General features: G+C 36.3%; 1 protein-coding gene across 1 annotated transcript in view; it reads right to left on the bottom strand.

The window, feature by feature from the left end:
- The window catches only part of LOC141427207 (pickpocket protein 28-like), a 36,292-nt gene extending 20,529 nt beyond the window's left edge, over positions 1-15,763 (bottom strand). Inside the window, exons 1-5 of the mRNA XM_074086432.1 lie at positions 15,660-15,763; positions 12,318-12,485; positions 11,633-11,762; positions 9,938-10,068; positions 9,614-9,728 (exon numbers count right to left, since the gene is read on the bottom strand). Coding sequence (XP_073942533.1) covers positions 9,614-9,728; positions 9,938-10,068; positions 11,633-11,762; positions 12,318-12,485; positions 15,660-15,664 — 549 coding nt within the window. The 5' untranslated portion in view covers positions 15,665-15,763. The remainder of the gene's footprint in view (positions 1-9,613; positions 9,729-9,937; positions 10,069-11,632; positions 11,763-12,317; positions 12,486-15,659) is intronic.
- Positions 15,764-17,302: the final 1,539 nt, after the last annotated feature.

Below are 17,302 nucleotides of genomic sequence, written 5' to 3'. Positions count from 1 at the left end.
GTTTAACACTGCTTTTCATTTCGATTGCGAGGAGATGAATGAATGTTATTAATAACAAGAGTGGACACATGGTTCACTTACTAGTTACCTTTTATTTTTCATGCATTACTTATATAATTATAAATACTAAGTTTAATTGATTTATTTGATTAATTTAGTATATACAAATTAAAAATTACAAAAAAAAAATAGAATCTTTACCTGGACTACCTTGGTCTTAGACGAAGATTTTACTTTAATGCACAAGAGCATAAAAAGTCATTTTATGTTGCCTAGATAACAGCATAAACACGAACTTTACGAGCATGAGAAGTGAAAAACCTACATTATGCACTTATGGATGTGTATGTTTCATGTTTTATAATGGGCCAGTTGTCGAGCGTTTTGACCGCCTCAATTTTCGTGGTCTTATATTTTTTTGAATGGGCGGTAGAACATCGAAGTCAACTTTACTGTGGGATTCAACTGCCCTTAGGATGGAATTTGCTGATAGCTTCACTCGCTATCTGTTTATATAAGGAAAATAGCTATTTTGGCGGCAATATATAAACATCAATGAAACCTAGTTTGTAAAATTTGCATTTGCACTTTTTGCATAAAATTTCCCCTGCCCACACCCCCTGGGAGGGAAAAGACACCTAAATTTTTGTACGACTCAGCATATTCTCATTTCTAGTGCCAAGATAACGTTCTAAACATAGTTTGCACATATTTTGCCGCCAAACTATCTTATTTAGTTTTACTTTACCTGTAGTATATATAATGTGGCCAAATTGTGTAAAATTAAAATTGTACTTACTGTTCAGATTCGTACTTCCGTAAGCTTGATGTAGTGTTCAATACGCTAAACTTCAGAGCTAGCGATGTGACTTGTCCCGGGATCGCTGCGTAGTAGTACAGAGATGACTGTGGCATGTCTGCAGGATGATGCACGTAGATCTTTACAAAAAAAAAAAGTTCTATTATATAGATTTTCCGATAATTGGGCAAATTATTTAGCGGTTCATTTGTTAAGACCAGAGAGTGCTGGTACAAAGCCCGTCGGGTGACTTAAAAACCTATTTTGAAAAAGTTTGTGAAAAATATTGAAAAAAAACTGTAATAAACAAATGTCATCGATCTAATAAAAAGGCGTGAAACAGGACGATCTGCTGTCTGCCAAACTCTTCAACTGCGTCCTAGAAAAAGTCTTCAAGAGCTTTGCCGTTTCTTGGGAATTCAAAGGAATTCTCGTCTGTGAGGGGAGATTGACTAATCTCCGCTTTTAGTCAAAATACTACGCACAGGACTTATCACGCTAACACACACAAGTACAAGTCCTGTGCCTGTGCTGTGTGTGTGTATTTTGACTATGAATGAAAATAGCGAAAGTTTAAAACGTAATCTTCGCTTTGCCGTACACATTGTCCTATTCTCTTTATCGGCTCAAGAACTTGAGAAATTGCTACAACATCTTAGCACCACCAGCCTTGAGGTTGGGTTGATGAACATGTCAAAGACCCAAATCATGACCAATGCTACGAAACTTAGGATACAAATACATGGGTAAACAATACACTATGTCGACGAGTATATCTACTTAGGCCAAGTAGTCTCTTTCAACAACAGGCAGGAAAGGGAAATAGAAAGGCGCCTTGAAAATGCTTAGAAGAGCTGATCCCTGAAAGAGCACATGAACAACTTCCCCTGACACTGTAGCGTAAACTCGTGGACATATTGTGTATATTGCCCATCCTGACCTATAGTGCGCAAATATGGTCTTTTACTGAGAACCAGATATCCAAACTCAAGGTTTGCCAACGAGTTATGGAGTGGGGAGGAAAGATACTGTGGTTTAAATGAATTGATCGAATCCGAAATACCACATTGCGCTCTAAAACTCGAATCGCTGATGTTGGGAAGGTAACCGTCAAGCTTAAATGGGATTGAGCCGGGCATATCTGCCGGATGCCACTTGGCTACAACCGACTGCAAGGCAGGCCGCGGCGTAGATGGCGAGACGATCGGGACACATAACTGAGTGTGTCATATCTCCTGGCGGTGACATGGTGTCGTATGGAATTCAAACACACTTCAAAAAAATGCACGAAAAATGTACTTAATTGTACGCTTATTAAAAAAATGTACTACACGTAGTTACGAGAAAACAATGATCAATCTGTCACAGCCAGGAAGGATACTTCCTGGCGGGAGCTATCTATTTCACTATGAAGCAGTCAACTTTTCAAATATCTTGTGAATCAGAAAAAAATGTACGAAAAATGTACTAAAATAATATCTTCTTTTGCTATCCTATAATATCCTATAATCCTTCGCTTGCTCGGGTTTCAATATAACTCGTGCCCAACAGTTACTTTCCACCCTTGCATAACAAATAACTATTGTTCACCCGCGACCTCTAGGGGCTCTAGGTTAGGTCACTTATTTTATTGATTAAAATTAGATTGTTCATTAATTGCAAAGTTGCAAATTTGCAATTTATGAGCCTAATGAGGAGCATTAGGCTCTACAGGTCTAGCTTTATAAAAGCTGTATTCGATTTACGGCTTATAATTCTTCCAGTACCTATTCACATTAATTGTGTGTTGTTGTGTTATTCTGTTTTGTATTTTATATTTCTGTTAACTTACCTTAAATCCATTTGAAAGACTATTGCATTGATCATCGTTGTTAAAAGGAGATTCAATCAACACAAATTCTAGATCAGGTTTGGCTCCGTTTTCCTAAAAAAAATTACTGTACGCATTGACTCTTTGGAAATCTGCTACTTATATATTTGTAATTATATATTTTTTCGAATGAAGTGTATAATATATCATCATCATCATTGCAGCCTTTAATTCGCCCTTTTTCGGACGTAGCTTTCTCTCCCTTGGAGACGCTTGACGAACCATTGCCATTTGCATTCATCCACCACCTGCCTGCCGGCAGATGTCGTCCTTCCATCTACTTGGTGGTCTTCCTCATCATCACCTCGGTCTCATTAGTGGTATATTGTACTATTTTTTGCCCGCAGCTTCGTCCGAGTGGAATTTGGTTTTCGCGCGCTGTTCCTGGGGAACTGTGCATTTTTATGGGAAAAAAGTAGCCTTTGTCAGCCTCTGGCCCATTAACTATCTCCATGCCAAAAAAATCACGTTGATCCGTCGCTCCGTTTCGACAACAAGGAATAATATACAACACACATACTTTCGCATTTATAATATTAGTATGGACGTATTAAAGTGTTGTGGTACAGTCACCAGCACCAATATCTGACACAAAAAGCGCGCATAAATATCTCATACGGCTCTATTGCTAGGCCGGAACGACGAGTCAGATATTTTTGCACGCTCCGAAGTGGCAGTTATTAATGCTGGTGACTTCACGGTTCACGTACCAGGGTGAAAACTTTTCATAATCAATTTCGCTATAATTTTCTTGGCAATTGTATGGGATGTCAACATGATATATGTAGCTCAAAGGTACCACCCTGGTACGCAATTCAGTTTCGTTGACTGTACATATGTGCAAGTTGCGAAAGGTTCCAAAAAGTTGGAAAAGTTATCGGAATTTTCTGGAATTTTTCCCAATATACAGTGTAGAAAAATAAGTCGGGCCCTGAAGGGAAACTCCCTTAAATCCTTAAGTTGGCTCATTTTACTTTCAGAAGAGATTCATTTATTTTTAAAAAGTACCAATACTGCATTCAAAGATTTTCTAAAACTTGCTTGCCTCGCCCGGGACTCGAACCAACTAAAATTAAAAAAAAAACACTCGCTATTTATGGTCCACGCTTCTGGGGACCCAAGAGCTGGCGCGTACTTATCTCAGCGGATCTCACTTGCGGTCCAAAGGGGTAATGCGGCCAGCGTCATGGGAACCCTACCACAGGCAGATCTTTAAGATAGGGTATTCTTTTTATAATTTTCATTGTTACAGTTAGTTACGCTATCTTAGGTTAGTTCTTTTTTATGTATGTAAACTCATAATTGTACAATATAAAAGTCTATTTTGAAATAAAAAAAATATCTTGTAAAACAGACGAGAGTAAGACCAAATATTTTGTTAGAGAAATTTTATCCTGAATAATAATCCCATCGATTAGTATAATAAAATAGCGAGTATTTGTTTTTTTTTTAATTTCACTTGGTTCGAGTCAGGCGAGGCAAGCGAGATGTAGATTTCTTTGCATGCAGTTTTTTTTTTATTAATAAAGGAATGTCTTCTTTAAGTAAAATGAGCCAACTTAAGGATTTAAGGTAGTTTCCCTCCAGGGCCCGACTTATTTTTCCACACTGTATAGAAAATTTAAATAGAAGAAACGGAAAGTTTCAATTCCCATACAAAATTTTCAGAAATTTCCGCAATTTTCTGGCATGAAAAATTCGGCTATTTTGGAATTTTTCCTTGCGAGTACTGCCTTTTCGCAACGTAACGTTTGGCAACCTGTTTCATGTCGCAAACTCTAAAACTGTAAATATTTTAGGATGTATTTCAGGGCCATCGTGTAGAACCATTTAGGTTAGGTTAGGTTAGTTTTATAAAAAATCTGAAATATTTACAGTTTCAGAAATATTAAACAGTTGGGAAATTAAAAGTTGCGAAATGAAACAGGTTGCCAAACGTTATTCGCCGAAGCATTAGTCAACCGTTTCCTTGGCATTGGCACACGTGAGTAGTTAGTGCACCTTCACCTACTCATACTAGCTATACAGATAAAGTAAGACTGAATACGACAGATTGGCTGCAAAATATGTACATCAATGAAACTTTGTTCATAACTTTATTTTGACACTAGAAGATCTGCCGATTCCTACCAAAATTTAGGCGTCCTACCCCCATCCCAGGGGGTATGAGCAGGGGTCAACGTTACAAAAATGCAATTTTTAAAACGTAGGCGTGCTAGGTGACGTTTTATATGTATTTTTTTGCCCTGAATCGAATGAGATCGCACCCATACACCTACTTATAGGATCAATATTTTGGGAGGTATTAAGGGTTTTTGTTGAAAACATAGAAAACAAATATTTTATTTTTAAATCGACCAATTTTGGGTTTAGGCAACAATATAGGCTTCTTAGGATTACTGAGAGCAATCAGTATTACTATCTCATCCACATCTTAAGAAACTATTATTGGTAAGTGATTTTTAGACTGTTCTTATGTATTCAACAAAAACCCTCCATATCTCGCAAAATATTAATCCTATGGGTATGGGTATGGTCTTATTCGATTCACTGCAAAAAAGTACATAGAAAATGATACCTCACTTGCCTAGTTTGTATAATTTGTATTTTAAACGTTGGCAGGGGCCCATACCTAGGCCTAAAAAGACGCCTTAATTTTGGTAGGACTCAGCAGATCCTCATTTCCCGTGCCAAGATAAAATTATAAACAAAGTTTCATTGATGTACATATTTTTCCGCCAAAATATGCCATTTTTCCTATGGTATCAAATCAAAATAAGTAGCGGAACAAAATTATAATTATATAAATACGACTATCACTTACTTGACCTCGAAATGGATACACATCATCAGTTTCTGAACTATATCCAGAATTAAAGTTCCAGTTCTTCATCTCATTAGTTGTAAAAAGATACTTATAATCACGCTGTAAACTAAAATATTCAGTTAAACTTATAATAAACCAAGCTGGTCAGACTTTGCATAAAAGAAACAGCGCACAAACGAGTTCTACCAGCTCCTGGCCGATGAAGAACTTAAATTCGGGCTTTGACTTTTATGTAATTCAATTCAATTCAATTCTTGAAAGTATAGCTCCAACGATATTATCGATGATGCCGCCAATGTCGAGGTTGGAAAATACACTATCATTTTAGCCGTTGTTCGGTAGAAACTTATATGTATGTTTATAATATCATTTATAAAACAAGACTACCGCCACAAACTTCAACAATAAATACGTAGTGCTGAACAACACTACTTTAAAGATATTAAATGTATGAATTAATAATTTATGATTGGTTTTTGGAGTCTTTTTGTATTTTTTATTTCAACTCCAAAAAACCAATCAAAATTTGATTGCTTAGTAGCGACATCTCTTGTCTGGGTGAGCGGTTGGTTCCAAAAGAATGTGTCGTCTCTCGATGAGAGCGAAACATATATCGATAGTGCGGCTGCTTAAGTAGCGTAGTGGTAAAGCAACCTGAGATATGTGTGCATAGGAGAAATTCGTGTCTAGAATCCTGTCAAGCGGTGGTATAGGGGTTATAGCACGCAGCACGGATTGCTGAGGACCTGGGTTCGATTCCCAGCGGTGGTCTCTTTTTTTCTGAGCATCCATGTCTCAATTTGCATTTTCGATAATAATATTTAATTAAAAATGTATAAACGTACCTCTCATTCCTAAACATCTCTTCGTAAGATAATGAATTGAAGTTAAAACATACACCTTCTTGAGTCAATACTCTCTTAAACAATTGGTCGCACTTATAATAAATTTTGCCTCGCCACCTACATCTAAAAAATACGTCGTCTATGACTGGTGACATCTACAACATAATAGTACATTGTGCATTTAAGGCCTTAAGAAGGAGATTACTAACGAGAGTCTATTGACTATATGACTACATTATGATGAGTCTATAATGACATGATTTTAATCACATTGCGAGGGAAAAAATGCAAAAAACAAGTATTTTGTGGCTAAATACTTCGTAGCTCGGCAAGAGAAAGACGCTTAGAAAACAACTGAATAAAATAATGGCTTCCCGTCAATACAGGGGCTAATACGAAATTCGAAAATCAAAGTTCGTATCGAACCGTCCCCTTACTCTCGTATTAAATAATAATTAGCGCCAGCGGTACGATACGAACATCAATTATCAAATTTTGTATGTACTTACGAGTACAACTAGGTACGGTACTACGGTAGCCCCCCGAATTGTCACATTTCTCAAGTCGTCTACCATTGAATGCTAAGAACTGTGTTAAGTTTAGAATTCAAATAGTGATACAGCCAGATTCTTCCAACATGCTAAAAAAATGTTAAAATTATTGCAAAAAAATCTGATATAAATTTAAAATATAAAAATAACGAAGTTTCATGAAGTTAAGTTTCGTCATGTCATGGGTCATGGCTAAGTTTTTAAGATATAAATAAAACGTCAGCTGACTTGAAACCTCTTTAGTCTGAAATGACGTACGTACTAACTTGTCTTGTTTCCAAGTTTTAAAACTAAGCTTTTCTGCCTTGAGGAGGAAAAACTATATGTAAATCCATTATTCCTGAGGGATCAATTTAGGCCAGTGTCCTTTAGTATACAGGCATAGAATAACATCATTGACGAACAAGTATGATGAAAACTAAATTTACCTGTTCATTAAAAATAGACCCCATACTGTTGTACCGTCAGCCAAATATGTGGTCTAACTCCCTAAAGCTGATAATCGTTTGCATGTCATAAAACAATAATGCCAATAAACGTGTCTGTCAACTTGAAAGTTCGACTTTAGCGACATATTCATTTGATAGGAACTTGTTTAAATACTGGTAGACCACTTATTTGGCTGATGGTACCTAATTATTTCCATGCATTCAAGCATGTTGCAATAATATTGCCACTTCATAAGAATCCGAGTCTAATAAAGAATGATTTGATTGTAACAAACGTTTGGCAAAATTTGATCTGTCATATAGGAATATAGGAATGATTATCAATCATTCCTATATGCCGAAACATGCTCTTTAAATCTTGCATTGAAACAGCGACCTGTTTGAACTACATTATATTTTATTGCAGTCATTACTAGTAAGCTTGTATACACCCGATCTAGTTCCTTTATCCACCTCCTCTTTGTGGTTACAATACTAAGCCTAGAGTACAAAAAGTTTGAAGAGTTTGTCTGAAAGGATTTATGGTATTTTAAAATCAAACAATGTTAATGTTGAAAATACAAACTGAAACATAGATGCACAGAAAAACCAGAAAAAGAGACCAGCGCTGGAAATCGAACCCAGGTCCTCAGCAATCCGTGCTACGTGCTATACCCCTACACTACCACTGAAAAAAAAGAGACCAGCGCTGGGAACCGAACCCAGGTCCTCAGGAATCCGTGCTGCGTGATATACCCCTACACTACCACTGGACAGGAGTACAAACACAAATTTCTCCTCATCGAGAAACTTTCAACACTCTATCGGAACTAACCGCTCACCCGGACAAGAGATGTCGCTATTAAGCAATCAAATTAAGATTTCCAGCGCTAATCTCTTTTTCTGGATTTTCTGTGCATCTATGTTTCAGTTTGTATTTTCGATATGGATTTTACGGGATGACCGTAAAAGTAATAAAATTTGGCGTTGGAGTAAAAAATACAAAAAGACTCCAAAAAAAACCCCGACACAAAAAAACGCCAGCAAAAATAAAAAAAACGCCCGAAAAACCCGCCGACAAAAAAACGACGCCAAATAAGACCCTGATTTCCCGCAAAATTAGCCTTTAAGTTAATTTAGTATAAGTACCTAGTAATTATTTTTTATCTAAGCGTCGTCGGTGTCGGGGGACCGCTAAGGTTAACATAAAACTAAAGTGCATATTATGTTGTATTTTTTAAAGTAGTAACCTTAGCGGTCCTTAACGCTTAGATTAAAAAAAAAACTTTTACTAAATTAACTTAGGCTAATTTTGGGGGAAATCAGCATAGTCCCGCGGAATAGGGATAAACGAATTCTTTGCAGATGAAGTCGCGGGCAACAGCTAGGTAGTGCATTTTTGGCGTCGTTTTTTTGTCGCCGTTTTTTGTCAGGCGTTTTTTTTTATTTTTGCTGGCATTTTGTGTCGGGGTTTTTTTAAACTTTAAATTTAAGTTTTTTATTTCATGTTTTTTTAACTGGTATATTATTTTTTTAAAGTGTATTAGGGTATTGGATATCCTGACTGCAGCATCAGCTCATCGTGTTGCCACCATTGCATTGTATGAAGAATCAAATACTTATCAAAAGGAATCAAACACGACATATCTGCTATTATTTTTTCAAGAGTATAGGTACTGGTGTGCTGGATATCCTGACTGCAGCATCAGCTCATCCTGTTGCCACCATTGCATTGTATGTAGATTCAAATACTTACTGAACGAAACGAATCCAAACACGATATATCTGCTATGGTTTTATCAAGAGTGTACCTACTAGTGTTCTAGATATCCTGGCTGCAGCAACAGGCCGAGAATTTCATAATCTTGCATAGTTATATAATTTCCTTTCTTGCATAGTTATTTAATTTTAGTCCCCAAATATGTTTGAAAGTAAAGTAAATACCCATTATGCGTCTAAGATTCCTACCGCATCGAACAAAAGAGCTGATGACCTTGAAACGGCTGAACCGATTTTGATTGAACATGTCTAAGAACCATCGCTAGAAAACCTGCTTTCAAATAAAAAGAAACCGCATTCAAATCGGTCCACCCGTTTAAGAGCTACGGTGCCACAGACAGATACCCAGACAGACATACAGACACATAGCGGTCAAACTTATAACACCCCTCTTTTTGCGTCGGGGCTAAAACACCAACTTTAATATTAATGTTGCCTTTAAGACTAACAACTCTTTGTACTCTAGGCACTCACAGGCAGCTAGTATTTCGAAATTGCTAGCTGTGATACGTACCCACGTTATATGATCCACTAGAGATTTATCAGAGATGTTACGGTTTAACAGATGCCTCTCATTATAAGCACATATTAAAGTAGCATCCTCCAAAACGCGCTTTTCTCTTTCATACCTGTTTAAACAGTTATATGGGATTAGAGGGGCTACTACGAAACTCGAAACTCGAAGTTCGTATAGCACTGTCCCTTTCACTCGCATATTAAATGACATAAGCGTCAGCGGGACGGCAACATACGAAATTCGAGTTTTGCACTTCGTGGTACTTCGGGGTACATAATTTTAATATGTTATTTACGAAAAAGTGTAATTTACTGTGCTTACGTATAATTATAGTCATGTGGTTCATTTTCATAATAAGGACTAGGATAGAACCTTTTGTATTCTTTTTCATACTCATAATTGCTTAATTTGCATTTCCATTGTGGACAAACTGTGACTGACGGAAATGGAATCTGTAACAAAAAACATTTTCGAAAATGTAGACTTAGGAAAATACAAAAGAATAAAATAAACTTTGAAAAATCTCTCGACGGTTAAAAAGTGATCATAATCGCATCTTTTTTTATCGCATAACCCCCCGAACAGTATACAAGAGAATCCCACCCATTGCCCGTAAATGAACATACGATGGTCAATTTACGCCTCAAAAAACCAAAAAAAACGCCACAGCATTGACTTTTTAAGCCTGCTGGGCACGGCATCGCACTGGCTGAATAGCCAGGCTGCTCAGTGCGCGAGTATACATACATCCTTATCATGTTCAACTTGCTGCCACAGCCAGGCTGCAGATTTGATTTTTTTAATATGTGGTTTTTGGTACTGGCCACTAATAACGCACTCGTTTAAAAAAATAATGATGTAACGATTGAAAAATAAAAATTGTCTCGGTTGTTATTGTTTGTTACGTGGAAAAGCTAAATGTTTAGTCTCGGACAAAAATCCAATAGATGAACTCGTATCATCTATTGCTTACTTTACTCTAAAACAATAAACTATTTTCGAATCATCAACCGGAAATCTTCCACCGCTGAACAAAATTCGTCACTTGCATCCACTCTCGCGATATCTTCAGTCCACCTAGTGGAAGGCCTGCCAACGCTTTGCCTTCGTATTTTTTTAATATTTACATCGTAGATCACAAAGATGCCATGATAATTGTACAAAAACAAACATTTCAAGTTGTAACATAAATTAAGTTGAAAATACAAACTGAAATATAGATGCACAGAAAAAACAGAAAAATAAGACCATCACTGGGAATCGAACCCAGGTCCTCGGTAATCCGTACCGCGTGCTATACCGCTACACCACTGATGGTCAACGGTACCGACACGAATTTCCCCTATGCACCTCATATCTCAGCTTGTTTGTTTCTTACTTAGTCACTTAAGCAGTGACGCTAGCGACATCTATGCCGTAGCCCTCATCGAGAAACTTTTTTCGGCACTCCATTGGAACTAACTGCTCACCCGGACAAGAGATATCGTTACTAAGCAATCAAATTAAGATTGTTTTTTTGGAATATTTTTGTATTTTTTATTTCAATTCCAAATTTTTACTTTTACGGTCATCCTTTTACGGTTTTATATTTTTCAATTTAGGTTTTACGGGATGACCGTAAAAGTAAAAATTTGGAATTGAAATAAAAAATACAAAAAGATTCCAAAAAACCAATCTTAATAAATTAAGTTGTCGCGACATAGCTTCGAAAAGTCGCCGACTATATCAGTGTCGCAGCATGTGCTGCGACACTGATATTCCGTCGGAACCAGTTGACGCACTCATTCACATTCAATTTTCAATCACAAGAAAACAAATTAAGGAAATTATTCATCCTATAGAAAGTGTAGGTAGTTTGCTAAATTTCTTTTGTTTCGCTAAAATTTGTTCTCTAAGACTAGTAGCTATGAGTGTATTGGATTTTATAACGCAATTTACTACAAACTTTGGGAAAAAAAAGATTAATGACAAGAAGAAAAGATGTGTAAAGGAAAGGAAGATTTGTGCTGTACCTACCTCATTGACAGAAATCATTTTTTCGTTGAATGACACGATGACGGGGCTGTACTGCCACTTGTACCATACTTTTTCAATGAGCCACAAACATAACCCCAAGCTTAGCAGAAACGTGATAGCCCAAAATATTCTGAAATAAAAGAAAGATTGGACATTAAAAGAGGCATAATAAAAACAGAACTTATCCTATTGTAATTTGAACTTCAAACTCTATCATAAATTACATAAAGTTTGATGTTCATATATTATTATCAAAAATTTGACTTGGGCGTTAGGAGGATAATTATTAAAATATGGTGCGGAAATCTATAGCTTTTGTCCAGTTTTTTTTATTATAATGACCAGTCCAACTTTGGTTTAGGATGAATTATTTAGTAAAATACTTATATTTTTTATTTAGTTTGTATTGTTTCCCAATGCTGGGTAAAAGCTTTCCCTTTTTTTTCCCACTCGTCTCCAATTTTAGCCAACCTTTGCCAATCTGACTGGAAACGGTCCAACGCGTCCCGCCCGCCATCTTCATCAGGGCTAGCCTCTGCTCCGGTGCCCGTCGCATGAAACCCAATCCCAATCGGTGATAACTTTGGCCCAGAGCGATCCTGCTGCATGCGCCAGACGTGTCCCGCCCAGTCCCATTTTGATTTAAATTAAAACAATGCTAAATTTAATTTTGTGCCAAACTCACTTTTCCACAACTGAGAGTCCGACCTCAGTGATGTACCGCAGACCGTGCAGCGTGGTATTCTTCGCAAAGTCCAGGAACAGGTCGATAATGAGCAGCTTCTGACGCTTCCTCCGCTGCTTCTTTATGTTGCAGACCATGCCGAACTCGCCCGGCACTCCCGTGTCGACCCTAAGATACTATCGATTAGATGAGGAGTATCAGTGTAAGTCTGATGAAAAGTTACTGACAATATCGTTTATCGGCAGAGAAAGCAAGACAGTGAAAGTCAGAGTTGTACTCGTATGTCATTTTATTGTTTTTTTGTGTCTTTTGTGTTAGTGAATAAATGTCTTCTTTCTTTCTTTCTACATTTTCGTCATACTCGGTAGTTTAAATAAAACAATTGTAAATATCATTAACGAGCAACTAGCTAGCAAAGAAAATGGCGTTGTTTTACAATTATCAGTTTCAAAAAATTGCATTTGCAAAATAACACTCAAAAAAGGCTTGAAAATAAAAGTTGCACTTTAACTGTCGAGACCGACAGGGAAGAAAAGTTAATTTTGACGATACTACTCGAAAGTGTGGCCATAGATAACCTAAATCCAGTACCCAAAACTGCTTTATATATACATGTACATTTAACAGCTGACTCATTTATGGCTCGCAAAACACGACAACAATGTTGTACGGTTTAATACCGCACAGCACTTTTTAGATTAGAAACGCGCCCTACTTTAGTTATACGTCGCAGCGCCGACAACAGCACTTTTACCTAAGACCGCACTAATATAAACTAATATTAACGCTTATTCTGACACTCTTAAAACAAACGTAGAAGATACACTGTCTCGATATACTAGCTTGTTACTTTAACGTAGAAATATCAATAAATTACTAAAGAGTCATAACTTTAACTTATCTCCAACAACCTAAACAAGGCGCTCTACTAAAACTTAGTAGCGGCCCCTACAAATGTAACACATTAACGTAAACAGATCGTATCAATATGTATTTCACTTTTTAGAATATACTTCAGAATTTAATTCCCAGCGTGCTGAAACGAAAATCGGACCAATCATAAGTATTTAACCAAGATTTAACCATGTGAAACAAAATTGACTAATGAGAATGCGTCATGACTTTTATGAGCTGTTCTTTCATAAACGCATAATAAGCACAAAATGCTTTAATTTTTTCAAAAATAGAAAAAAAAAACACCACAGCATCGCAGCAGATCAGACATGATGAGGATGACGTTTTGATTTTTTAAATATGTGGTTGGATACTGGCCACTACGAACGGACTCGTCTAAAAAAAATTGACCCAAAATCAAAAGAAAAACTAAAATTGGCGGGAGGGATGACACTATTTTGGCCCGGATAATATCGACATGGAAATACCGACCCGTTTATTCGTGTACATGCCCATACAAACTCCTGTCAAACTCGTTCATCTATTGCTTACTTTCCAGCCTCTACAACAATGCACTATTTCTAAATGAGAGGTGTGAAAATAATATTCTATCGGATAGAATCTATCCTATATACAGGGAGTCTCTGACCATGGGGCTTTATATTCAAGGTTCAATTTTACTCAAAAAATGGCAAAAACGGAACCCTTATGGATTCGTCATATCTGTCTGCCTGTCTGTCCGTCCATATTTCACAGCCACTTTTTTCCGAAACTATAAGAACTATGCTGTTGAAACTTGGTAAGTAGGTGTATTCTTCTATTTTTCTAAACTGAATAGTTTGCGCGAGAGACACTACGAAAGTGGTAAAATGTGTATCCCCCCCTCCTTGTAACTTCTAAAATAAGAGAATGATAAACTAAAAAAAAATGTATGATGCACTAATTGGTTTGAACGAGATCTAGTAAGTAAAATTGAAAATACAAACTGTATTTTCAATTTAGGTTTTACGGGATGACCGTAAAAGTAAAAATTTGGAATTGAAATAAAAAATACAAAAAGATTCCAAAAAAAACAATCTTAATCTTAGTAAGTAGTTTTTTTTATAACGTCATAAATCGTAGGTAAACCGCAATTTACCTTTCATTCAATCAACTCAAATAAAATAAAATAAAGTGCTCGGAACCCTCGGTGCGCGAGTCCGACTCGCACTTGCCCGGTTTTGTTAAATTGACAAATAAAAAAAATACGTGTCCGATATTTTTTGGAAATCGAATTGACTGACTAATTATACATTATTAGGTAGCCTATCTGGGGGCACGGTAGTACCCGCGCCAAGTCGAGCAAAACAAGGCACGGCTTTATTATAACTTCATTATTTATTAGCCCTAATTTTAGCATGCCGAATTTACGTTTTATTTAATTTCACTAGCCCTAAAATCAAAAAGCCGATTTTTTTTTAAATATTCATTAGCTCTAATTTTAGCATTCCGAATTTACGTGGTACCTAATTTCACTAGCCCTAAAATCAAAAAGCCGAATTTTTGATTTTCGTAACTATTAATTAGCCCAAATTTTAGCATTCCGAATATACGTTGTACCTAATTTCACTAGCCCTAACATCAAAAAGCTAAAACATTAATTTTCGTCAAATGTATTGATTGGAACACAATTTAGCAACATATTGAATGGCATCCATCCAATCTACTTTCCTAGTGGGAGTTATGTTGGCTGCTATAAAAAAAAACCTAACATCGAAGGCTAAGGCGGGAGCTACGCTCCGCTTCGCTCCCGCCTTAGCCTTCTGAACCTATCCTATCCGAGTTGCTTCTGCTTCAAACCGTCTTGCTCGCTCGCTTCGCTCGCTCGCACGAATTTTATTTTATCTTTAGTACAAGTAAACATTAGGGTTCATAACTTTAGGTCTATTAACCTTTAGGAATAATCATTATTAGTTTAAGTAATATTAGAGCAGTAAATATTTAGTACAAGTAAACATTAGGGTTCATAACTTTAGGTCTATTAATCATTAGGAATAATCATTATTAGTTTTAGTAATATAAGAGCACTTAATTTTTACTACAAGTAACCATTAGGATGTAAAAACTTTAGGTCTAGTAATCAATTCGGACATACAAGTTTAGCTGTCATGATATTAAGGCTAATGAAAATTAATGAATTAAGATTGGTTTTTTGGAATCTTTTTGTATGTCGCGGGTGAGCAAGGAAATTATTTTAGTTCATTGATATGGACCTCCGCAAAGTAACGCCTGATTCAATAAATTATCTAATGAAAATTATATCTAACGTTGGTATGCCTAGTGAAATAAGTTTTTATGATATTCGGTCTAGTGAGGGTGAACCTTCTTTTTACCATACCTAGTAAGTAGGAGGTAAAACAAGCTATCTTGCTATACGAAGTTTGACTATGATTAAACAGAAATACTCACTCCATTATGTCAGACACGTCTTATCACATAAAATGTGTTCAAGCAACTGAAAATATTTTCAAATAAAATATACTCCACCTCCTAATTGGGTCAAAAGCTGCTAAAAGGGTAGGATACCTAATAATAATTATTTCCGCAATGACAAATGTCTGTCCAGAGGGGCTACGACTGTACAACAAACGCACACACGTAAGCACTTTTTAATTAAACAATTAGAATGTCTGCATAAATCAACTTCACGTTCCTTTTTCAGGGTTCTGTACTCAAAGGGTCCTGTTACTATAGTAGCGTACTGTCTCTGTCTGGTTTTGGGAATTTCTATGAGAATTTTGTAATAAAATCGCAGAAGTTCAATTCTACTACCGCGGGTATCTATAATAATCGGCGAACACACATAAAAAAATATAAATATACAAACATGGGAACATAGAATCTCCTCCTTTTTAAAGTCGATTAATTAAATGGGAATATAACACTCATATAAGGGTCAATAGCGTGGCGCCGTAACAACTAGATATTCTCATATTTCTTATCGTTATCGAGTAGTAATACCTAAGATTTGCAAGTGGTAGGACCTTGTGCAAGGTCCGCCCGGATTGCTACCACCATCTTGCTCGCTAATCCTGCCGTGAAGCAGCAGTGCTTGCATTGTTGTGTTTCGGCGAGGAGAGTAAGACAGCCGGTGCAATTACTGGCACTTGAGGTATCCCATCTTAGGCCTCTAGGTTGGCAACGCATCTGCAATACCCCTGGTGTTGCAGAGTTTATGGGCGGTGGTGATCTCTTACCATCAGGAGACTCACATGCTCGTTTGCCATCCAGTCAAATAAAAAATAAATAAAAAAAAGATTTATCCTTTAACTAATTTAACCTTTGATCTTTTTTAGTTGCATATCTGTCCTAGTTTTCCTGAAACAGTTTTGTGACAATTCAAATAAAATTAGTTAAATTACTTTTACTGTTTTTTACTTTTGGTTATTTCTAAATACTTTAAATATGGTGAATTTAGAAACGGTTAATATGGGTACGGTCGCTTTTCGGTAACAGTAATGTAATATAAAAATATATTGAAATAATGTACATAATACGACTCCATTTATCTTGTTTCATTACCGTGTTGCGATTGTTTTGCGGTGATCTGTCCGAGCTGTGGTAATGAGGTGTTGGGTTGTAGCCAAAGACATTTAATTTAATTAAGACTGCCTTTTTTCTTAAGGATGTCTAACACGTAGCTCTACAAAGATACGGTTAAAGTTACAAAAAATCGAATATGTATATACGAGCTTAATATTAAGTCGTGTATACATATTATTGTAACTTTGGCCATATCGATCATTTTGTGTAGTTGACTGTACAAAAACTTTCGAAATGAGAACTTCCTCCTCTTTTAAGTCGGTTAATGATAAGTAAATAATAGACCTACACCAATTAACCACACCTTTGAAATTCTAGTACTAATTGCAAAACTGTAGACGTTTCGATATTAAAATTCAGTGGGGATACTTTGTTCTATTTATCAACAGTACAATTTATAACAGTATTAATTAAGTGTTTATTTATAAGAGACCTAACCTCTGTTTCACCATCCATTAATTAATTTAATTTGATGGATAAATGTGACGCTGTCTCTGTTTGTTTTGTTC

This window comes from Choristoneura fumiferana, chromosome 4 (genome assembly GCF_025370935.1).
Source record: "Choristoneura fumiferana chromosome 4, NRCan_CFum_1, whole genome shotgun sequence".
In the NCBI taxonomy this organism is placed as follows: domain Eukaryota; kingdom Metazoa; phylum Arthropoda; class Insecta; order Lepidoptera; family Tortricidae; genus Choristoneura; species Choristoneura fumiferana.
This window is presented reverse-complemented; position numbering and strand designations above follow the sequence as displayed.